This window comes from Bos indicus x Bos taurus, chromosome 27, assembly GCF_003369695.1.
Source record: "Bos indicus x Bos taurus breed Angus x Brahman F1 hybrid chromosome 27, Bos_hybrid_MaternalHap_v2.0, whole genome shotgun sequence".
Classification (NCBI taxonomy): domain Eukaryota; kingdom Metazoa; phylum Chordata; class Mammalia; order Artiodactyla; family Bovidae; genus Bos; species Bos indicus x Bos taurus.
The window spans coordinates 16,167,898-16,192,302 of NC_040102.1; the positions used below are offsets into that span (position 1 = coordinate 16,167,898).

Here is a 24,405-nt window from a genome sequence, read left to right on the forward strand (position 1 = left end):
ATTATTGCCTGGGAAATCCTATGGACAGAGGAGCCTGGCGGGCTACATCCATGAGATCGCAAAAGAGGTGGACACGACTTCACAGCTATACAACAATAATAGCATGTATGTAAAAAAAAGGCGTGTGCAATAATGGAAGTGGTTAGTAATGAAAGCATAGAAATAACTGAAGACAGGTGGATGAATTCCCTGCTGTTCATGGAGAAGGGTGATTTGCTCCCTTATATTACTGCCCTCTGTATATGAAATATATATCATATATATGACTCACTCCCCTTGCTTTGATTCTGGGCTCAACTTAATTTGACCTCAACAGAAATTCCTCTCTTAGAGAAAGAGCAGACAACACTGCAGCTGTTATTACTTAACACATCTGAGTTGGATTTACACATCAGTATTTTATGAGTTAAGTTACTGGGGCTCCATCCTAAGAGGTTGCTCAGCTATGAAGGTCTTGGGCCTGTAAAATCAGAAACCCAGAGAGGTGGCCGCAGACAAGTGCAGCTCCCAAGGAACTGGGTGAGTTCAATCAAGCTTCACTCAGCAATGACCCTTTGTGCTGACTCTCCCTTCAAGTTACATTACTTGTGTTCAGAATCAATCCGATGATTAAGGGCTTAAACCCTGAAAGCTCATACTCTAGAAATGATCTGAATACAGCTTCTTATTAACCTTCCCTCCTATCAGAGACTGGTCATGTTTCATTTTGGCCTTCGGCTAAGTCCCAGATCTTTTGGAATCAGGGTTATGGTTCCCAGGTTTGTGTTCAAACTTCGTATCATTTTGCCCAGAGTTCTGCAAATCTGGTGAAGTTCTAAGGGTGATAAATTGGAGAGTGTTCCTTTAAGGCGAGGTTCAAGGAGGAGACCCAGGTGTCTATTGTAGACGCAGCCGGAGGCTGCAGTCTGGGGCCCAATTAGCAGTGAGCTAATCCGGGTTTTTGTTTAGCTTAGCAACCGCCTGCGCCGTCCCGGGGGCCCGTCGGGGTCTCTTCGGGGGCCGGAGGCCCGGGTCTGAGTCCTCCGCCCGCGGTGGCACCGGCGGCTGCAGGAGTCGCCCCCCGTGGGCACCGGGACCCCTGCCCTTGGGGTCTCGCGGCAGCGCTAAGGCAAAGAAGGATCTGCTCACCGCAGAGGGCGGCCAACCCGGCGTCGGGGAAGGTCCGGCCGAGGAGTAGCGGGGCCGAGCGCCCGCAGGATTTCCTCCACTAGGAGAGAGCATCAGAGGACCCCCGGGGGTGCGCGACTAGAGGGGACTCCACGGGCCCCGCCGCGCCCCGCCCCGGCCCAGGGCCGCCTCATCCCGAGCCCTGCGGGCGGCGGTGGATGGAGCCCTGCAGCCCGGCTCCGCGTGGACTTGAGGTTCGGGCCACAGCCAGGACGGCGTTTCTAGGGCCAGGACATGAAGGTCGCGGTGTTGGACCTTGGGTCTCTCTTTGCCAAAATCTTCAAGACCTCGACGGCGCCCCCTGCGGCCCCCTCGCCGGTGTCCTCCTCCAGCCCCTCGCGAGGCGCTGCTGCCGCGGGGGCCGCGGGTTCCCGCCCGGGCACCTCGCTCAGCGCGGCCCGGACTTTGACCGTCCTCCCGGCCCTGGCCCCCGACTCCCCGTCTAGCTCTCGGGGGCCCTCGGTCCTGCTGCAGCCGACGCCCGCCGCGCTCCATCCCCTGCTCGCCGCCCCCCACGTCCGAGTCTCCGTCGCCGGCCGCCCGGCAGAGGCTGTGGAGACTCCCGCTTCGCTGCCCAGTAGCCCTGGAGCAGCCAAAGTCCGGTCCTCGCCCCTGCCCCTGCCCTTGGCTCTGCCGCCCGCCCCCTCCAGCGGCGGCCGCAGCTCGGCGGGCTCCCCCGCCCACCTGGTGGTCGTGGCGCGGCAGCCCCCGGGCCCGGGCGCGGTCTGGGCGGCGTATCCGTCCATCGGGGGCTCGGTGGGCAGCAGCATCAGCAGCAGTGTGACCGCGAGCCCGCGGAACCCTCGCCCCCCCTGCCCTGGGGAGAAAGAACCCAGCGCTCGGGTGCCCCCCGGGCCTGGCCCCAAGACCCTGTTCTTCACTTTGCCGGACATCGGCGAGGAGTGGGCCTCGGACAGCGACTCGGAGGACGGCCGGCTAGGGTGAGTAGCCCCGCTGGGGCCAGGCAGGTCCTTCTGGGGACCCCACCCCTCCACCTGCCACAGCCACCTTGCCGGGCGCCCGGTTACAGAACGGCGCCATTTGCCATTACTTCCACTAACTCCCCTGGATCACCCTCCTTGCACTTTTCTTGGGTCCTGATTCCTTGGCTTTCTGTTCTTTTAAAATACAGGCTGTGACAGGCTTCCGCTTAGCTTTCTGGGAAATAATCCTCTGGTGTTTACCATCAGTGAAGGAGAGACGATGAAACAGGGCTTGCGTGAAAGAGGGGCAACATTTTGTTTCTTTTCTCGCTGAAGCCTTCCCTTTTAGATCATTTGAGAGTCTGGTTTCCTTAAGGATTTAGAAAGGAGCCTTTGAGTCCTTCTCTCTGATGCAGGATTAACAGATGTGCAGGTAACCCAATTACTACACTCGCAGCTCTCATTTTAAGAAATGGTGAGACTCATGCCTCCCCCCTTTTTCAAGGATCAGCCTCAATTCTCATCCCTTTAAGTGGGATCTTTTTTTTTTTTTTTCTGGTATGAGACATGGAGTTAATTTACGTATGCATAACATCATCTGACACAAATGGATTTGTTGTATCTCGTATCCTAGAGCTCCTGCGTTCTTGCCATGGGGCCTTGAGATACTCCACAAACAGTGACTGACTTCATGGGGACCATCTCAATGGGAATTGGGAGACACTTCCCTCAACACACAAACTCATACACATTCCTCTTGGAAAATGTGGATGTCAGAAGTCAGGCAAATTTTATTTTATTAATGAGCACAGGATATAGCTATTCTTAAGTGGGTATAAAGATGTTCAGCCTTCTGAATTTCACAAAAGGATACAGTCAAGGGCAAATGTAGTGAAATGGTCAAGCACAAATCAGGAAGTCCCATTCCTGGATGCAGATTTCTTCATTGTAGTCTAGTGAAGGAAGAACGGTTAGGCCTGCTAGCAGAAAAGCTCTCCTCTGCCCACAAAAATGGACTGGAAAACTTTGGCATTAAGACTGATTCTAAGTCATTCAAAATTCAAATAACTATTTTCAAAAAGCCATGTGACACTCATCTCAGTGTTAAAATAAGCAGTTAAGTAGTAAGTTGTTTCTTTTCACTTAAATTATTGTATTATGAAATAGATGAATTAACTGATTTTTCCCCCTAAAGGAAAATCAGTTGCATTTGGATGAGTGGCTAGAATCCCTGGAGGAGGGCATGGCAACCCACTCCAATAGTCTTGCCTGGAGAATCCTCACAAAATCCTCACAAAAGAAGAGCCTGCCAGGCTATAGTCCATAGGGTCTCAAAGATTTGGACAGAATCGACTGAGCATGCATGCCTGCAAGTGGCTAAAATATGTGTGCCTAAGGACTTAGACCTTTGTTATTGGCTACTGGTCCTTCACATTTATGCAATTAATGTTTTATGAGCAAACAGATATACACACTGATCTTGAACTCTAATCTTAGTCCTTTTTCCAGCAGGCACTGAAACATTCAGTAGGGCCCGTGAAAGCACTAGTGTGGTTTTCTTTCTTGAACATTTTAGTCTATGTTGCTGCTGCTGTTGCTGGTAAGTCGCTTCAATCGTGTCCGACTCTGTGCGACCCCATAGACGGCAGTCCACCAGGCTCCCCCATTCCTGGGATTCTCCAGGCAAGAACACTGGAGTGGCTTGCCATAGTGTATGTTAGCATTGTCCAAAAATGCTCAATGGATACTTTTTTGAATAACACTGTATTTGGCCCTGTTTACAGTATGCTAATCTGCATTGGCAGAGATATCCAATTGTCCTGAAAGGGCAGACACTGAATTTTATAAAATTGCTTTGAGGAATAATAGGCACAGATACGTGTGTTCAAGGATCTTCTTATTTATGCTTGTTTGTTCTCTCTGTGGAACACCCTACAGCACTTTTGAGTACATTAGTTATTTTTTTTTTCTTTTGCATATACAAATAGTCATATTCCCTTCCTTTCATACCTCATTTCTTTTTTTAATCATGAAATGTACAAAGGGACAAGGGGGAAGAAAAAAAGAAAGAAATCTTTCTTTCGTTCTTACAGACCTTTTGCATCTTAAAATGTATTTTTTCCCTCCTGGACATCTGGGTTGACTATGACACTGAATAAGAAAGAATCCTTCAACAATGGATTTAAATTGCACAACAATTTTCACCTTATCTATTTGTTTTCAGATAGCTGCTGTTAATCATTAGCCCGCTTAACTAATAATAAAACCGTATATTTGGTTTTCTCAAGCCAGATATGTGAAGAGTGAAAGGTAGTTAAAGTAGGAATAAGAGAGGGAAGAGGGGGAAAAGCGTAGCTAAAGAGAATGTAGATACATGTCAAACAAAGGTAAGAAAATCTTGAGAAACAGTTAATCTAATTTTAAGACCACCACTCATTTTAAAAAAAAGTCCTCATTCACAATTTATATTTTTTGGAAGATCTATGCATCTTACCTTTGACCTGATTCTGTTCTTGGCCTTTACTAAAATTAAAAATACTGAAATTTCAGTGGGGATATATGCAAACTTTCAGTTCAGAGCCTTTTTCTTTTTCATTAAGGTGCTGTGTAATAGCATGAGTTTTGATCTCTGATTCATAGATTAAATGAATGACTAGCCCACAGAAGAGGGGTTCGCTCTTTCCAGTGACACGTTTAAACCAGAGGCAGAGATACTGAGTTGCCTCCTTTACCCCATTCTCCCACACCCCCGGATGTGTGAGCTAGCACTTGTCAACTTCACCTTCATTTCCCTGTGTCTTTGATATACACATTGTCCCTCCTTCACACTGGTTTCCCGTCTCCCCATCCCTCATCATACCTCCTTTTGCATTTCTGGTTTGATCTATACAGTGTATAGATATACATTGTATATCAGATATACATTGTATATCACCTTGTAAATGGACTTATTCTTTCTTTGCGAATAGAAGAACTTCTATCAGTAGATAAGATAGGCAGATAGGCACTGTTGTTTGTGAAGATTGGTAGATTTAAACTTCATGTTGTTGGAAAGTATTTCTATCTTTTTTAAGTTATTGCTGATAGTATATAGTCATTGCTTTTGTGAGTGGTTGAGTTCCCTTGTTAACGTCTTGTAAGTATGGAAATATCACAATAGCTGCATGCAGGACTTGTGAACTTGACTGCCAATGAAAAAGAATGCAGGGACTTGTTGAGTCCAGAGCTGGGGTGACTCTTCAGGATTCAGGCAAGAATCGAATGAGTTGAATTCCAATCTCAAACCATTTGCTTGCTGTGTAATTCTGGGCAAGCTCTTCAGTTTCCACCTTGATAAAATGGAGATAATAATGACGCTTTTCTCATACAGATGTTCCAAAAATTCATTGAAATAATATTTTAAGTGCCTAACATAGAGAAATGTGTATAACCCTGGTGGCTCAGATGGTAAAGAATCCACCTGCAATGTGGGAGACCTGGGTTCGATCCCTGGGTTGGGAAGATCCCCTGGATGGCATGGCAACCCACTCCAGTATTCTTTCCTGGAGAATCCCATGGACAGAGGAGCCTGGTGGGCTACATCCTATTAAAGCTGAAAAAAATAAGACATGGGTAGTACACCTATATTCTCAGTGTCAAATAACACTTGAGGCAATGGGATAGTCATATCTAATCTCTTCCACTAGGAAGGAAAAAGGGAAATATTAGTAAGAGTATTGAAAATGGAATCTTTTAGTGCAGTTATTAGGCAGAACAAATAAGAGTACACTCTAATCTTTCATCATTTTCCCTGTGAAACTTACAGAAGATAAAGGCTACTTTAATTAGTATTACTACTGTTTGCTGTACAGTATCTAGAAGAAAATGTATTTGCCACCCAGAGATCAAACTTTTAATTTTTAGAGACACTGCGGAGTAACCAGTAGCCTCACAAATCAAATCCTTCATGGCCAATACTTCATATAGCCCTTGCCATTCCTACTCAGTGATGTGTTCTTTATATGTACATATCTTTTTTAAACTGTAAACTCTTTGTCCTGTGACATTTAAGACAGCACACATCCACAAAAGGCATTTAATAAATATTTATTAAATGAAGAAATGAAAATATTTCCATTACAATATCCACTTGTGTATGTTCCTAATCTTGTAAAAATCCAGAGGAAATTTAAATGTACGTATGTCCTTTTTTAATATGTATTTATTTATGGCTGTGCTGGGTCTTTGTTGCTGCTCAGGCTTTTCTCTAGTTGCGGGGAGCACGGGCTTCTCATCGCAGTGGCTTCTCTTGTTGCGGAGCAGGGGGCTCTAGGCACACAGGCTTCAGTGGTTGCGGCATTTAGGCTCAGTAGTTGTGGCCCACGGGCTTTGTTGCCCTGTGGTATGTGAGATTTTCCCAAACCAGAGATTGAACCAGTGTCCCCTGTATTGCAAAGCGGATTCTTAACCACTAGAGAGCCAAGGAAGCCCTCTTAAAAAATATATATATATTTTTGAGTGCACCGGGTCTTAACTGTGGCACGTAGGAGCAGCTTCTTTGTTGTGCCTTGAAGGATCTGGTTTCCTGACCAGGGATGGAACGCAGGCCCTCTGTGTTGGGAGCTTGGAGTCTGAGCCACTGGGCCACCAGGGAAGTCCCTAAATGTCCTTCTTTAAGAATAATTATCTTGGGCCTCTCTGTTCCATTGTCTTGGAGTTTTCCCAGAGTTGGTAATGCTTTCTGCAGGGACTTTGCATTCCCACAGGGATGAATGGTGTGCTCAGCAGACAATTGTCATTTGACTATTACTTTCTATTACAGTCAGATGACCATAAATTTCATTAAAAAATAGTAATGAACCTGACTTGGGCATTCATGCCTCGCATTTGCTTAAATCCAAGAAAAGAATTTTGTTCTTAACGTCTTATACAGTAGGTTTTTAAGCTTTAAATTATCTTCTTTATTACTTTGAAGGCTCAAAAAACTGAACTTGAGCTATTATGTTCTTCTGCTGTGTATTTAAAAGACACATATTGAACCTTTTCTAATGTAATAGCTAATGTAATGTAATAGCTAATGTGTGTAACACTTGGTATGCTAGCAGTTACCGGTTACCACTCCATGATAAGTACAGAAAGTAAGAACAAATTCCTGGTGGTCCAGGACTCTGCTTCCAGTGAAGGGGGCGTTAGTTTGATTCTTGGTCAGGGAACTAAGATCCTGAATGCCATGGGGTATGACAAAAAAAATAAATAAATAAAAAATTTTAAAAGGACATCAAACTCCTTACCAAATTATATTATATAAAAAATAATAGCTTTTGAAAAAAAAGAAAGATTGAGAGAATAAATGTTTAGAAAAGTTTTTAGCAATTGACAGAGTAACATTATGTCTATTGACTGATAAAACTTTTGGACTTTGTGTTTTGTGCATCTTTTTTTCCATTTTGCTTTCTAATAATTTATTTTTATTATACTTAAAAGTTACAACATCCACAATGAATAGGAAAGAAAAATTTAATAGTCAGACTACACATTAGTCCTTGGGGTTGCAAAGAGGTTGCAGAGAGTCAGACACAACTTAGTAAATAAGCCTGTAGCACATGTTAGCTTGAGAAGCACTGAAGCAGACTTTACTTAAACACTTGTAAACCACAATGAACAGCAAATTTCAGGACATCAAGAGAGAAAAAAACAGCCGGATGACCACACTAGCATTTTACTCTTCCTAAAATACAGGGCTAAGCAAGGTTTGAACAGTATCCTCTGATTAAAGAAGACATTCTTTAAATGATTGTTCAAATAATCTAGAGTCAAGAATATGCTCTTGTCACAAAGTTTTTGGGAGCCCTGGCTGTGGGGATATAACCTGTGGCCAGAAGGAGGAGGTTTCTCATAGTTAATGCTTTTTTTTTAAGTTTTACACCAATGCTGTATCCCATCAGAGCTCGTTCACAGCCCTTGATGGCTGTTGTTTCTCTCATAAGGCATAACTTGCAAGTACAGATAATGTGTTTTTTTGTTTCTAAAGGAACTTTTAAGATGAAATTTACAGACATGACATGCTTTCTTCTCTTATTGCCAATTTGTAGTCTCTTTGGAAGAATCCCTGATTTACCAGTAATAAATGATCAGATGTATTAATCCCTTCTGAATTGCACAGGAGGGAATCAAGTCCCATAGGAGGGAATCCTATGACCCATTAAGTTTTTTTAAGTTTAATTTTAAGTTTAATTTACATTTGAAACTCACTTTATTCCCCTGGTGGAAATGAAAGCCCAGTTATCTGGGATTGCTCTCATCTTTATCTTAGACTTGAGCCTCATTCTGGGGGCTTTGATAAGACCAGGGCATTCATCAGTGGGGAAGGAGCCCACTTGTTCTTTAATAACCTCTGTCGCTGCTGAATATACTGAGATATCCGTAATCTTGTCCTTCGTAATAACCCAGGTCCCATGCCTTTATCCACAAAGGCCCTTGCAGTTAGAGATCTCCCCGGTTAATTCTGTGGTACTTCTGGGAGGCCCTGGGGGCAGCCCACTGCTCTCTTACCAATGTTCTCCGTCACAGGACTTCCAGGAAGATGCCAACCCACAGCACACAGCCTTCCTCTGGGGTTCTACCAGCCCACCTAGGCTGTGGACAAGGATCAGCGCCCTCTGATCAATTACCTCCTCATCAGTCAGCCTCTGTTGCCCCTGAGGTCTGCATTTTGTGCTTCTGCATCAATTTCCTGAAGGACTCCTCTAGAAACTCCCTGGAACTCCCTAGGCTGATTCAGGGCTCCACTGGCCCATGGGAATAAGAAAAGAAACACTTTTCCAATGATGGGCTGGATAGATTTCCGCCCTCATTAACTACTTGGCCAGGCACCTTCCTTATGGTATAGTGTTTCACTGCTTTAAAGCGTTAGTTTTGTGACTGTTTCTCAAATATGTATTATCCTCTGGAGTCAAGGTTCTTAGCATAATGACTAGTATTTCCTTGTCTGCTGCTGCTGCTGCTGCTAAGTCGCTTTAGTCGTGTCCGACTCTGCAACCCCATAGACGGCAGCCCACCAGGCTCCCCCGTCCCTGGGATTCTCTAGGCAAGAACACCAGGTACCAAATGCTGTATGCATATTCTATAGTCATTATCATGCATCCCCAGAACATACACACAAGGAAGGAATTTTATTTCCATTTACATATGAAGAAATTGAGGTTCAGAAAGGATTATAAATGGTCTCATTCAGATGGTTAATATGTGGAAATGAAAGATTCAAATTCACGCAGTCAATTTTTATCCCCCACGCTTACGTGTAGCCAAGTTTTTTTTTAAAGAATTAAGATGGTAATAAGGATTAAAATCTACTTCTAAGGAAATCGGTAGCGTTTTTTTCTGAAACAAACTGACTCTAGGAAATTGTACTCTTTCCAATAAAAATTAGTTTGAAAATAAAAATCATGTTAATAAGTAATCTAAAATTATCTTTCTCAAAATAATATTCCTAGTAATACTATAAGGAGACAAAAATTAAAGCGTACTTTTGTCCACTTTGAGGCACAGATAACAAATGATTTTTATTATAAAACTAGAATTTCTTTAAAGCATTTCCTTTCTTTAAAGCAAAACTATTATCTCTCTTTTACTTTATTATGTATGTGTTTCGCATAAATTATTTTGTGTATATTTAATAGTAAATCAGATATTTGTACAAGTAAGGCAGATAATTAGCAAACATTGTCTTACTGGGGAAAAATAACAGGAGAAGCAGTTAGATATGCCTTTGCTAAGGGGAAAATGTACACATTAGCATTTTCTTAATTAGCCATTTCACTTAAGGGTTTAGAAGAAGCCTTATATTAATTAAGTATTGACAACTGTAAAGATATGGGAATGGAGGTGAAAGGGATAGTCTTGGTAAAACTCTATTTTTTAATTTCTAATTTAATTTAATTTTTGGCTGCACCATCCAGGCTTGCAGGGTCTTAGCTCCCCTACCAAGAATCAAACCCAGGCCCTCTACAGTTAGAGCACAGGGTCCTAACCACTGGACCACCTGGGAATTCCCTACTCTATTTTTTAAAATGTTAATTACTGATAAAATTAGTCCTAAATTTCTTGGTTCAGATTTCACACAACTGAGATCAAGATGAAGGACGATGATTTTAGGTGAGATGTGAATAAGAAGAAATTGTTCTGTTACTTACAAAACAGACTCAGAGACTTCGAGAACAGGCTTATATATGCAGGGGATTGGGGGGAGGAAGGATGGGGAAGGGATAGGTATGGAGCTTGAGATGGACTTGTACATGCTGCTTTATTTAAAATGGGTAACCAGTAAGGACCTACAGTATAATACAGGGAACTCTTCTCAATGTTATGCAGAAACCTGGATAGGAGGGGAGTTTGGGGGAGAATGGACATGTGTATGTACGGCTGAGTCTCTTCGCTGTTCACCTGAAACTGTCAAACATTGTTAATCGGCTCTACCCCAGTATAAAAGGTTGACATTAATACATGTACTAGGCAGTTGACTAAAATAAAAGCAAAGCAAGAAAAGTTAAAAAATGTTTCTCCATACAAAATTTGTATAGTAATGTTATCTTCAACAGTAACTCAGCTCAGTGTTACAAAAAACAAAAACAACACAACCCTCTGTGGGACACCTTACTACATAATACCTTTTTTTTTTTCCTTTTTATAATAAGGAAAATGTGCTTTTACCTTTATTTTAGCCAAGGATTGACCTGTGCTTAATAGAAATGTGTCTTAATGTTTCAGAGCTCGTGATTCTTGTGAATTCAAAGTCAATATGAAATTCAGTTTACGAATGGAGCACTTTTCTTTACCGTTTAATTATTTAATGTTGCTCTTTTGCTTAACATGGACACTTTGAGTTTAGCATCGTGTGTGTGTGTGTGTGTGTGTGTGTGTGTGTGTGTGAACTCCAAATACATATAAGCCATCTACCTGTCCCTTTGGAAACCTCTGTTTTTGCCTCAAACCGACTACAAAGCAGCAGGCAATCTTGTTTTCACCCTTAAGTACCAATGAATTGTTCTTGCATTAAAGAATTGCAGGAGGGACAGGGGACTTCCCTGGTAGTTCACTGATTCATCCTCCGAGCTGCCAGTGCAGGGAGTGAGGGTTCCATCCCTGGTCAGGGAACTAAGATTCCTCATGCCATGCAGTGTGGCCAAAATATTAGGGGAAAAAAAGAAGAATTAGGGATAAAATGTGTATTTTACTGAAGATTCCCTTGGGATATGAATGGAGATTTGTATCACACGTTGTACAAAATTTCAGTGCAAAAATTTCCTTCATTCTACTTCCAACAGTGACACACTAGGTTGTTTTAGGAAAACCACCACCTGAATGCATGTAGAAGAGCTGGAGAATAAATTTTTAAAAGCCACTGAAGTTTTGGTAAACTGGAAATAGACCAGCCTCATAGGAACTGAAACCCAGCTTTAAATCTTCTTAATTCCTGATTGGATTTAGATGATTTGAATTTGCTGGAGCTCCTAGCCCTGTCTGCTGTAAGAACCAAATTTAATCCCCTCTGTATTTAAGATTATAGCAACAACTGTATATTGTTCGTCAAAGACACAGTTTATATATCAGATCAGATCAGATCAGTCGCTCAGTCATGTCCGACTCTTTTCGACCCCATGAATCGCAGCACGCCAGGCCTCCCTGTCCATCACCAACTCCCGGAGTTCACTCAGACTCACGTCCATCGAGTCAGTGATGCCATCCAGCCATCTCATCCTCTGTCGTCCCCTTCTCCTCCTGCCCCCAGTCCCTCCCAGCATCAGAGTCTTTTCCAATGAGTCAACTCTTCACATGAGGTGCCCAAAGTACTGGAGTTTCAGCTTCAGCATCATTCCTTCCAAAGAAATCCCAGGGCTGATCTCCTTCAGAATGGACTGGTTGGATCTCCTTGCAGTCCAAGGGACTCTCAAGAGTCTTCTCCAATACCACAGTTCAAAAGCATCAATTCTTCGGCGCTCAGCCTTCTTCACAGTCCAACTCTCACATCCATACATGACCACAGGAAAAACCATAGCCTTGACTAGACGAACCTTTGTTGGCAAAGTAATGTCTCTGCTTTTGAATATGCTAGCTAGATTGGTCATAACTTTCCTTCCAAGGAGGAAGCGTCTTTTAATTTCATGGCCGCAGTCACCATCTGCAGTGATTTTGGAGCCCAGAAAAGTAAAGTCTGACACTGTTTCCACTGTTTCCCCATCTATTTCCCATGAAGTGATGGGACCGGATGCCATGATCTTCGTTTTCTGAATGTTGAGCTTTAAGCCAGCTTTTTCACTCTCCACTTTCACTTTCATCAGGAGGCTTTTTAGTTCCTCTTCACTTTCTGCCATAAGGGTGGTGTCATCTGCATATCTGAGGTTATTGATATTTCTCCTGGCAATCTTGATTCCAGCTTGTGTTTCTTCCAGTCCAGCGTTTCTCATGATGTACTCTGCATATAAGTTAAATAAACAGGGTGACAATATACAGCCTTGATGTACTCCTTTTCCTATTTGGAACCAGTCTGTTGTTCCATGTCCAGTTCTAACTGTTGCTTCCTGACCTGCATACAAATTTCTCAAGAGGTACATCAGGTGGTCTGGTATTCCCATCTCTTGAAGAATTTTCCACAGTTTATTGTGATCCACACAGTCAAAGGCTTTGGCATAGTCAATAAAGCAGAAATAGATGTTTTTCTGGAACTCTCTTGCTTTTTCCATGATCCAGCGGATGTTGGCAATTTGATCTCTGGTTCCTCTGCCTTTTCTAAAACCAGCTTGAACATCTGGAAGTTCACAGGTCACATATTGCTGAAGCCTGGCTTGGAGAATTTTGAGCATTACTTTACTAGCGTGTGAGATGAGTGCAATTGTGCAGTAGTTTGAGCATTCTTTGGCATTGCCTTTCTTTGGGATTGGAATGAAAACTGACCTTTTCCAGTCCTGTGGCCACTGCTGAGTTTTCCAAATTTGCTGGCATATTGAGTGCAGCACTTTCACAGCATCATCTTTCAGGATCTGGAATAGCTCAACTGGAATTCCATCACCTCCACTAGCTTTGTTCGTAGTGATGCTTTCTAAGGCCCACTTGACTTCACATTCCAGGATGTCTGGCTCTAGGTCAGTGATCACACCATCCTGATTATCTGGGTCATGAAGATCTTTTTTGTACAGTTCTGTGTATTCTTGCCACCTCTTCTTAATATCTTGTGCTCCTGTTAGGTCCATACCATTTCTGTCCTTTATCGAGCCCATCTTTGCATGAAATGTTCCTTTGGTATCTCTGATTTTCTTGAAGAATACAGAAATATTGAATATAAATATTTATGGATGAAGAGTTTGTACATGCCATTTCTAATGAAAAGAAACACACTTATTTCCACAGCAGAGAAATAGTAATATTAATCATCTGACAAATTATGCTGGTACAATATCATTTTCCAGTTTAGACTGCTTTTTAATAAAGGGTTACCTTTTCTATACAAAAAAGTAGTCACCTTTAGGGTTGTTGTGAGGTTTGGGAGTAAGGTATGTAGGTCCCTGACCTAATTACCTGCCAAGGTGAAAGCACTGTCCATGGAGGCTGTCAGTGAGATGACATGTGGTGTTAACTGCGCAGACTAGATATTGTTCACTGCTACAGTGATTTCTGATCTAACCAGGTCCTATATCTGTGGTGGTGGTGGTAGTTTAGTTGCTAAGTCATGTCCAACTCTTGTGACCCCATGGACTGTAGCCCACCAGGCTCCTCTGTCCATGGGATTCTCCAGGCAAGAATACTGGAGTGGGTTGCCATTTCTTTCTTCAGGGGATCTTCCTGACCCAGGGATCGAACCTGGGTCTCCTGCATTGCAGGCAGATGATTTACTGACTGGGCTATGAAGGAAGCCTATATCTGTACTATAATAAAAATCCACTAAACCTTGCAAAAGCATTGTTGTTGTTCAGTCACTCATCCACGTCCCACTCTTTGTGACCCCATGGACTGCAGCATGCCAGGCTTCCCTGTCCTTCACTATTTTCCGGGGTTTGCTCAAACTCATGTCCATTGAGTTGGTGATGCCAATCCATTCATCTCAACCTCTGTCGTCCCCTTCTTCCCCTGCCTTCAGTCTTTCCCAGCATCAAGGTCTTTTACAGGGGGTCAGCTCTTTGCATCAGATGGCCAAAGTATTGGAGCTTCAGCTTCAGTATCACTCCTTCCAATGAATATTCAGGACTGATTTCCTCTAGGATGGACTGGTTGGATCTCCTTGCAGTCCAAGGGACTCTCAAGAGTCTTCTCCAACACCAGTCTTCTCCAACAGTTCAAAAGTATCAGTTCTTTGGTGCTCAGCCTTCTTCATGGTCCAACTCTCACATCCATACACAACTCCTGGAAAAACCATAGCTTTGACTAGACAGACCTTTGTTGGCAAAGTAATTTTTCTCCTTTTTAATACGCTACATTTGTCATAGCTTTTCTTCCAAGGAGCAAGTGTCTTTTAATTTCATGGCTGCAGTCACCATCTGCAGTGATTTTGGAGCCCAAGAAAATAGTCTGTCACTGTTTCCATTGTTTCCCCATCTATTTACCATAAAGTGATGGGACCAGATGCCATGATCTTAGTTTTTGGAATGTTGAGTTATAAGCCAGGCTTTCACTCTCCTCTCTCACTTTCATCAAAAGGCTCTTTAGTTCCTCTTTGCTTTCGGCCATAGGTGGTGTCATCTGCATATCTGAGGTTATTGATATTTCACCTGGCAATCTTGATTCCAGCTTGTGCTTAATCCAGTCTAGCATTTTTCATGATGTACACTGCATATAAATTAAATAAGCAGAGCGACAATATACAGCCTTGATATACTCCTTTGGAGAAGGCGATGGCACCCCACTCCAGTACTCTTGCCTGGAAAACCCCATGGACGGAGGAGCCTGGTGGGCTGCAGTCCATGGGGTCGCTGAGGGTCAGACACGACTGAGCGACTTCACTTTCACTTTTCAGTTTCATGCATTGGAGAAGGAAATGGCAACCCACTCCAGTGATCTTGCCTAGAGAATCCCAGGGATGGCGGAGCCTGGTGGGCTGCCGTCTGTGGGGTCGTACAGAGTCAGACATGACTGAAGCGACTTAGCAGCAGCAGCATACTCCTTTACCAATTTTGAACCAGTCCATATTCCATGTCCAGTTCTAACTTTTGCTTCTTGACCTGCATACAGATTTCTCAGGAGGCAGGTAAGGTGGTCTGGTATTCCTATCTCTTTCAGAATTTTCCACAGTTTGTTGTGAGCCACATAGTCAAAGGCTTCAGCATAGTCAATGAAGCAGAAGTAGATATCCTTCTGGAATTCTCTTGCTTTTTCTATGATCCAATGGATGTTGTCAATTTGATCTTTGACTCCTCTACTTTTTCTAAATCCAGCTTGTACGTCTGGAAGTTCTCAATTCACATACTGTTGAAGGCTAGCTTGAAGGATTTTGAGCATTACTTTGCTGCTGCTGCTAAGTCGCTTCAATTGTGTCCGACTCTGTGCGACCCCATAGAGGGCAGCCCACCAGGCTCCCCCATCCCTGGGATTCTCCAGGCAAGAACACTGGAGTGGGTTGCCATTTCCTTCTCCAATGCATGAAAGTGATAAGTGAAGTCGCTCCTTCGTGTCTGACTCTTAGCAACCCCACAGACTGCAGCCTACCAGGTTCCTCTGTCCATGGGATTCTCCAGGCAAGAGTACTGGAGTGGGGTGCCATTGCCTTCTCCTATTACTTTGCTAGCATGTGAAATGAGTGCAGTTGTGCAACAGTTTGAACTTGCTAGGCCTTGCCCTTCTTTGGGACTGGAATGAAAACTGACCTTTTCCAGTTCTGTGGCCACTGCTGAGTTTTCCAAATTTGCTGGCATATTATGTGTAGCACTTTAACAGCATCATTTTTTAGGATTTGAAATAGCTCAGCTGGAATTCCACCACTTCCACTAGCTTTGTTCGTAGTGATTTTTCCTAAGGCCCACTTGACTTCGCACTGCAGAGAGTCTGGCTCCAGGTGAGTGATCACACCATCATGGTTATTTGGGTCATGAAGATCTTTTGTGTATAGTTCTTCTGTGTATTTTTGCAACCTCTTCTTAATCTCTTCTGCTTCTTTTCGGTCTGTACTGTTTCTGTCTTTTACTTTGCCCATCTTGTATGAAATGTTCCCTTGGTATCTCTAATTTTCTCGAAGAGATCTCTAGTCTTTCCCTTTCTATTGTTTTCCTCATTTTCTTATGCAAAACATAATAGAATTAAAATGTAATTGGGCATGGTTTTCAAAGTGCAAAAAGAGTGCCGTCTAGTGCTTATGTGGCAGTATTGCATGCAAACAACTCAGTTTTAAGGACTTTGCTCCCATAATTGTGGAGGTGGTGGTAAATCCCATACCTGCAGGGCAGATCAGAGGGCTAAAGACCCAGGGGAGAATTTTAGTTGCAGTTCAAATCCAAAGGCAGTCTGCTGGCAGAGCTGTTTCTTGGTCTTCAGAGCCAGAGGACATGCTCCCAAGGAGGAGGCTCCTCATCCTCACTTGGCCAGGACTGGGGTGATGACATTTTAGGGGATTCTTGAGAGGCCTGAGTATACTGGGCATGTGGGAGGGATAGAGACTCAAAGAGGATGTTGGCAGGGTAAAGAAGTCCGCAGATTCTTTTACCCCTTTCCCACTGAGAGAGGCATTCTATCTTCCAGCAGGAGGAATAGATGGGCTTCTTTATACCTGCTCAGGGTTAGAAGGCCTCGGATCTCACAGGAGGATGGAGGCCAGGGCAGGCCGCGTCCCCTTTATTCATTGTGATTATTAAGAACTTCTTAGTGGGAGAGGGCACACCCCAGGTAGTACCCACCTTTGGACATCTTACTTTGACAATTTATCTTACTTCAGCCAACTCACTGTTTTAGTGAGTTGTTTCTTTTAGTTTATGAAAAGAGTGGCTTGGCCACTTGGCTGTCTCACAGCATAGCCTCTGGTGACTCTCATCTTGGTGTAATTGTATGAGTTCAAGACTGAAACAAGCATATATTCATAAACCAAAACAAGGTGTATGAGAGAAAGCATCTGAAGATGGAGACACAAGACCGCACAGGAAGTGAATCTGGGTGCCTAATGAGACCTAGTGCTGTGTGTGTGTATGTGTGTGTGAGAGTGTGTGTGTGCACGCGCGCGTGCTCGCACTGCAGGATCTTGCCACTCCAAGGAGTGTAGCCCGCTAGGCTCCTCTATTCATGGGATTCTCCAGACAAGGATACTGGAATGGGTTGCCATTTCCTACTCTAGGGGATCTTCCCCACCCGGGGATCAAACCCCCCTCTCCTGCTGTTTCCTGCATTGGCAGGCAGATTCTTCCCCACTGAGCCACCTGGGAAGCCCAATGAGATCTAGAGTCCCTGTTAATCAGATTAGCATCTTGCCTTTACCAGGCTGAGACTTCACTTTTTATTAAACCTCCCTCTACTTACCCTCATCCCCACTAGGAATCTTTTGACGCGAGGAGGGGGGTTGGTGAAATGGTTCCGTATTCCTCCTGTTGATTAACTTTCTATTTTTAAAGGTTAAGGATGGCAGACACATGTCTGGGCAGACCCCGGGGAAGGGGGTGCAAAGGTCAGATCGGTGCGCACTGGAGGCGCAGAAGGGCAGTGGAGCGGTAGACGCCTGCGGTCAAAGCTCAGGGCACTGGATTGTGAAAGGTGGCCCCTGGCAGCGGGAAGGGGGCACGCGTGCTTTTCCAGGGAGAGGGGGCGCGACCGAGGCCCTGGGCGGCTGGTGGGAGCAGGGAGCGCTGCGAGTCTCTGGAAGACGGGGGACTCAGCCAGGGAACCAGCCTCCGGTGCTGCCCGACCTCCGCGAGGGGCGCGGCAGCCACGGAGGCGGAGGGGAGGGCGGGCGCGGGCCTGGAGGCGTCGCCCTGCCGCACTGGAATCTGGCTGGAGGAGTCGGAGGGGGAGCAGCGCCGGGCAGTGCCCATGGACCGCGCTGCCTGGGCCCGGAGCGCCCCTGGCCGCACCCCTAGAGACTCGCGGTTCCCGGCGGCGCTGCGGAGGCACATGCAGGGCTAGCGGGCCGGTGCGCAGAGCTGGGCGGCCGGGGACCCCCCGCCCCCGGGGCGCGGGGGCGCCGCCTGCAGGGCGCGGGCGCGGGTTGGCAGCGCCCAGCGGTGCCCAGGCCTCTGGGCTCCGGGCCCGGCCCACAGGACGCAAGCCCAGGCCTGGGGCTGATGGTGATTGGGTAAGTCCTGATCTGGGAAGGTAGGAGGCATGAACTTGCCTCCGTATAGATAGCATTTTTGTGCCATGCTCTTGATTTTTTTTATTTTTCCCACTGCTTGCAAAGCCAGAATCCATCTGGTCTGTTCCCCGGCATCCATTCATGAAATCTTGTGCTGACATCATCCGGCCTCCTGGAGCCAAGATGCTCGCTTGGTCTGACGAGCATTCGTGGTGTCTGAGATAACTTTTCATCAGTCCCGAGGGCAGAGAGCCTCAGTTGCTTCTAGGATGTGCTTGTGTAAATCAGGGTTTACCATCCTGCATTCCAGCCCATTCACGTTTCAGACAGTCTTTTAAAGCAGAAATATACATTTTGAAAGCTGCGGTTCCTGATTACTAATTGAATTTCTGTAGAGCAAAGTGACAGAGGTTTGTGGGCTATCGAGGGCTTTTTTTTTTTTTTTTCCTTTCTGCTGTGGGGCGCTTGTAGGATATCCGCCTCGCCAACCCAGGACGGAACCCCGGCCAGGCAGTGAAAGTCCAGTTAACTGGACTGCCAGGTAACTCCCAAGAGGCAACTTAAAAAAAATAAAAGTCGATTATCTAGTCGTTTCCTTGACCTGGAATAGAGTAACTCAAGGAGATAGAGTGCATGTGCATGCTAAGTCACTGAAGTCATGTTTGACTCTTTGCAACCCCTTGGACTATAGCCGTCCAGGCTCCTCTGTCCATGAGATTCTCCAGGCAAGAATCCTGGAGTGGGTTTCCATACCCTTCTCCGAGGGATCTTCCCAAACCTTAGCCTTAATTTAACTTTCATGTAGCAACCAATTAGTGCAATAGAGTTCAGTGGTTGCCCTTCAGTATACCCTAAGACCCAGATCCTGTGCCCAGATCAACAGCCTTAAATGTAGCGACTAGTGGCATTTTATTATTTCTAAAATTTAAACAGAATGGACAGGAAATAGTATAAAATGCTTATATGTCTGTGTATCACATAATACAAGCTTACTAGACATGTCACCACTTTAAAGTTTTAAGATATTTATAAGACATACTTTAAGTTGTGTATACTTTCCTAGACTCTCTAGATGACGGAGGAGTTGACAGTTTACAGGATATTAAAGATACTCAATATTATGTCTGATGTAACTACAGTACATGGTTAGAGGCCAGAGAAACCACAAGGTTCAAAATAAACTGTAAAAAGAAACATGGCCAGTTTTATGTGTTTTATCCTTCATTCACCACATCAGTAACTTGTGGTTCCTGGAGAGACAATGCAGATTAGATGGCCTGGGTCCCAAGACCAGCTCCAACCCTCTCTTCTTCATGACTTTGAGCAGGCATTGAGTTTGTTGGGCTCAAATTCCTCTTTAGAATTCCTTTGAACTTTGTGGTCAAATGTATTTGCTGTTCAGCTGAACTCTGATGTTGAACTCTGATGTATTTCCCACAGAAATACAGGGGTTTCAGAGAAGATGAGGCAGGGAAGAGGTGAGGAGAGAAGAGTTATAGAAATGGTATGGAGGTTGCTAGCATTTTCAGGCATCTGCTTTTCCAGCTGTCTGCCCCCTCCCAGCATCTGTGCATCTTTCAGTCCTCCTGTCCTCAACTACACTTTGACGTGAGTAGGAATGCTGATCTGAGCAAGAATATGGTGTGATATGAAGAGAGGGGTTCCTTCTTCAATTTGTAAACAGCTTTCTTCTTAGTTTGAAAAGATATCCCCTTGCTCCCTTAGAAAAAGGGTGAATTTTTTGAAAGAAGAAATTACTGTTCATTGAAAACAAAGCAGACTGGCATGAGTCTGATTAATGACTTTAACTTTCAATTGCAGAAAAGGCAGAGGAAGAGCTCAAAATGAGAAAGGTGGACTTGAGTGGATTAGGTGCTCCATAAATAGTCATTTTTGGAGATAGTAGCTATGCTAAGAACTGTAAATCTTCTTTCTTTATAAAGGATAAAGAATTCTCCAGCAATATCTTGGATGTGGAGGATACTTTCATTTTGCATTAAACAGAAACATTCAGAGTGATTAGAGGGCCAAAGTATACTCTTTGTTTGAGGTACTAATTTAATATCTCACTAGGGATCCTTTCAGCAAACAGCATCTCTAAGTGAAAGGAAGTATTTTGGGTACTCTAGATGGAAAATATTAATAAGGTATCACGATCATCCCAATAAAAAACTTAAGTAGGGGCTTCCCTGGTGGTCCAGTGGCTAAGACTCCACACTCCGAGTGCTCGGGGCTGGGTTCGATCCCTGGTTGGGGAATTAGATCCCACATGCCTCAACTTAAGAGTTCGCATGCCACAACTAAAGATCCCACGTGCCGCAACTAAGGCCTGGTGCAGCCAAATAAATAAATATAAATATTTTTTTAAAATTAAAGTACCAAGACAGATGTATAATCGGAAATGCTGGGAAAAGTGAAATAAAATAAGAACATGATGTTTTCATCGAGTGGCATATGCCAACAAAGTAGTGATTTATCTGGCCTGATTATGTAGACACTTGACATACTCATCTAGTTTAAGTCTCACAACAACTGGAGAAATAACTTGGTCAAGCACACAGCCTTGTCAGTGCCCGGGCAAGATTCTAATGCATGCTATTTTATTCTATAGATATTACCAAAGAATAATATTTTATCTAATTTACCACCCTGGTGTTTAAAATTCTTTCTCAATAACAAGCAAATTAACTTATATATATATATATATATATATATATTATAATACTCAAAGCAGATGTATTTGATACAATTTTTTATTGTCTCTTATGTCATAAGTATTTTTATGTTTATCTAGAGTTATAGAGTCATGTGGACATGACTGGATAGGGTTAGAGGTAAGGCAGTGTGTTAGTATAAAAGCTTGTCTATATTCTTTTCTCCATTACTCTTTCTTTAACAGCTCTATTCTTAAGATTGTTTGCTTGTACTTATGACTATTAAACAAGAAAGGGAGGGAAAAAAATCCTATAATTCTGTTATTCTCCCTTGTAAATATATATATGATTGCTCACTTTTGTGTAGTAATAACTATACAAAGTAATAGTTGCTGCTGCTAAGTCGCTTCAGTCGTGTCCGACTATGCGACCCCATAGACGGCAGCCCACCAGACTCCTCTGTCCCTGGGATTCTCTAGGCAAGAATACTGGAGTGGGTTGCCATTTCCTTCAGTAATAGTAATTAAAAGTAATAGTAATTAACTTGTTAAAAGTTCTCCTTGTTGTAGAGTTCTTTAGTATATAACAAAGGGTAAAACTGATCCTCATATTAATAGTTTTTAAAACTCCATTTACATTCAGAAACACAAGTGTTGAAAATTACATACCATTTATTTGAAAAGCAAATTTTTAAATGAATGCTAGAGTGGTGTCCCTGTTAGAAAATTGACTGTTTTCCTCAAATAACTACCATATCTAAAGTTAATATAAAACATGTTGGAAAATATGACTTTGATAAAAGAACAGAAGTAGTTTACTGTTAGAAAGGTATTTTGATTAAAGGGAAGTAAATGTTTTAAGAGGTTCATTGAAAGGGCATTTTAATGATTAACACTAACTGGACTACACCAGCCAGGTTTAATGCCATATTTAAAATTGAGAGATTTCTTCTGTTTTAGTTTTCCATTACTTTTAATATTTTAAAACTGTCTTTTTTTTTTTTTTTTTTTTTTTGGTACAAAGCTGGTTGGCTTTTGCAAGTGCAAGGGTGCCTGGGGTCAAGGAATACCTGGGACCTGAAATCCAGTTCACGGTTCCATCACCAAGTTTTGGAGTGAGGCTGTGTTCACCTAGGTTTGGGGCAACCTTTAGACCAATCTGGTTGAGTCACAAGAAGTTGCTTTTCCCTAGTTTATGTAACAGTGCATATAGGTTAATAACAACCTTGATTTTTTTTAATTAATTAATTTATTTTCAGTTTCGTTCAGTCACTCAGTCGTGTCCGACTCTTTGCGACCCCATGAATTGCAGCACGCCAGGCCTCCCTGTCCATCACCAACTCCCAGAGTTCACTCAAACTCACGTCCATCGAGTCAGTGATGCCATCCAGCCATCTCATCCTCTGTCCTCCCCTTTTCCTCCTGCCCCCCATCCCTCCCAGCATCAGAGTCTTTTCCAATGAGTCAACTCTTCGCATGAGGTGGCCAAAGTACTGGAGTTTCAGCTTTAGCATCATTTGGAGGCTAATTACTTTACAAAATAGTGGTGGTTTTTGCATACATCAACATGAATCAGCCACGGGTGCATGTATCCCTCCATCCTGAACCTCTCTTCCACCTCCCTCCCCACCCTACAACCTTGATTTTAAGAAAAATAAAAATGTTAGGGAACTAAGCCTCAGTGTCTTGAGGTGTGTGTGGGGTGTGTGCTCATACATGTGTGTGTTTAGGGAGACATAATGGGAAGAGAGAGGCAACTTTCTATGAAAGGAAAGTTTAAATATCCTAATGAATGGACTTATCTTACAGTTACTTTTCATATTTTATTTTTTCAGAAGAGGACTGTCAGAAGGATCTGGAAAGCAGAGTTTCACTGTGAAAAGCAAAGATCCTTTACCTACCCATTTTACAAAAAATGTACAGAAAGCCATTGCTAAATACAGTCGGTAAGAATTAGCCTTTAAATGCTTCTGATCACAAAATCAAAACTTGCCTGAATGAATACGGGAAACAGAATCACTGATGGGCCATGGATTTCTCCAAGGTGAAAAAAAATAAAACGCTTTATTTTTAGCCAAGTGAAATGTTATACTGCATAAATCTTTGAAAATCAGTGTACTGTGAAAATTAACCAGTATATTTAAAGAAAAAAGAGGAAGCAAGCTCAGAGAGGTGAAGCCGCTTCCCAGTAAAACCTGTTTCCAGTAACTGTCGTTTATGTTACTTATATTTCTTCCTGCAGGGAATCTGTGTCATCATTTTCATCAAGTAGGAGCCCCACGCCTACAGAAGCCCCCAACTCCTGGTCTGGGTCTGGGACACAGAGTTCAACAACTGGTTTATCTACAGAGAGGAGCTCCATTTACTCCTGGAGAGATGATGTATGTCACAAAATTTTGGATAATCTCATGGTTGCAATTCATAACGATGATCTGCTTTATTATTTTTTTTAAGTTTTTACCAAATTAAAACCTCTACCTGGTCCACTTGTACATACACATAAATATAAAAGCACTGACATGTCACACATAAAACTGAAAATACAGATTCTTAAAAAAGATGAAAAAGCTCCCATAACCACACAATCCAGCATCTTAGCTGTTGATAGTTCTGTTTTTCCCACCTCCAAACCCCTATCAGGTTGTTATACATGATTTCTTGCATAAATATCTGTGGTTGGAAATTCAGGAGAGATTCTGACAATTAGGAACGTGAACAAGAGAAAAATTGGGGAAAAATAAAAGCTGTTTAAAAAAAAAAATCACAATTAGGGAATTTCCCCTGAATATTCTAAGTCAGATATTTTACATCTAATCCCAGCAGAAGATGTTAACCCTATAGTGAGACTGAGCCGGTGGGACTTTAGTCTGCAGTGCAAGCTTACCATTCAAATCTGTGTGATTGCACAGTTTCTGACCTCTTCATCCCCTCAAGAGTCTGAGAATTCCGGAACACAGGCTTTTGTGACGCCCCTGTGGCCATGGAAGAGTCCGGACTAGCTCCTTGGATGGTCTCATTCCTGCTGTTTTCTTGTTTGTGTTCTGGTTTTCTTTGCTTTCTTTAAAAGCAGCTCTCCGCCCTGGACTGTGCATGTGGGTCCACTCCCCGGGGAGGACGGTTTTACATGGTTTTATAGGAGCGGGTCTCCAGAGGGCCAGAGGGAGAGGGTTGTGGGGTGCAGGGTGGGGGTTGGGGGGCAGCTGAAAGGGAGTCAGCCCTGAATCACTCGGGCACTTTTCAGAGGAGATGTAAGTCTGTCTCTGGGATAAACACCGCCCACCCCCACCCACACTCTTTGGTCAAAAGAGTGCAGATGGGAAGAAGGCTGAGAACCATTGCTTTATGAAGCATTACCGTCCAAATGCTGGGTTCCTTTCCTGCAAAAGTTCAAGTAATTATCCAAAGAGAGTCTTATGACTTCCACTTGT

At 43.5% G+C, this 24,405-nt stretch overlaps 1 protein-coding gene across 4 annotated transcripts in view; it reads left to right on the top strand.

Moving 5' to 3' along the window:
• Nucleotides 1-455: 455 nt before the first annotated feature.
• The window catches only part of FAM149A (family with sequence similarity 149 member A), a 41,964-nt gene continuing 18,014 nt past the window's right edge, over nucleotides 456-24,405 (top strand). Inside the window, exons 1-3 of one of the 4 annotated variants that reach the window (XM_027530183.1) lie at nucleotides 456-2,108; nucleotides 22,813-22,923; nucleotides 23,220-23,358. In XM_027530183.1, the coding sequence (XP_027385984.1) occupies nucleotides 1,402-2,108; nucleotides 22,813-22,923; nucleotides 23,220-23,358 (957 nt within the window). In that variant the 5' untranslated portion in view covers nucleotides 456-1,401. Of the gene's footprint in view, nucleotides 2,109-18,023; nucleotides 18,325-22,812; nucleotides 22,924-23,219; nucleotides 23,359-24,405 lie in introns of those variants that run through there. The other 3 variants (XM_027530182.1, XM_027530181.1, XM_027530184.1) reach the window with 3 other exon arrangements.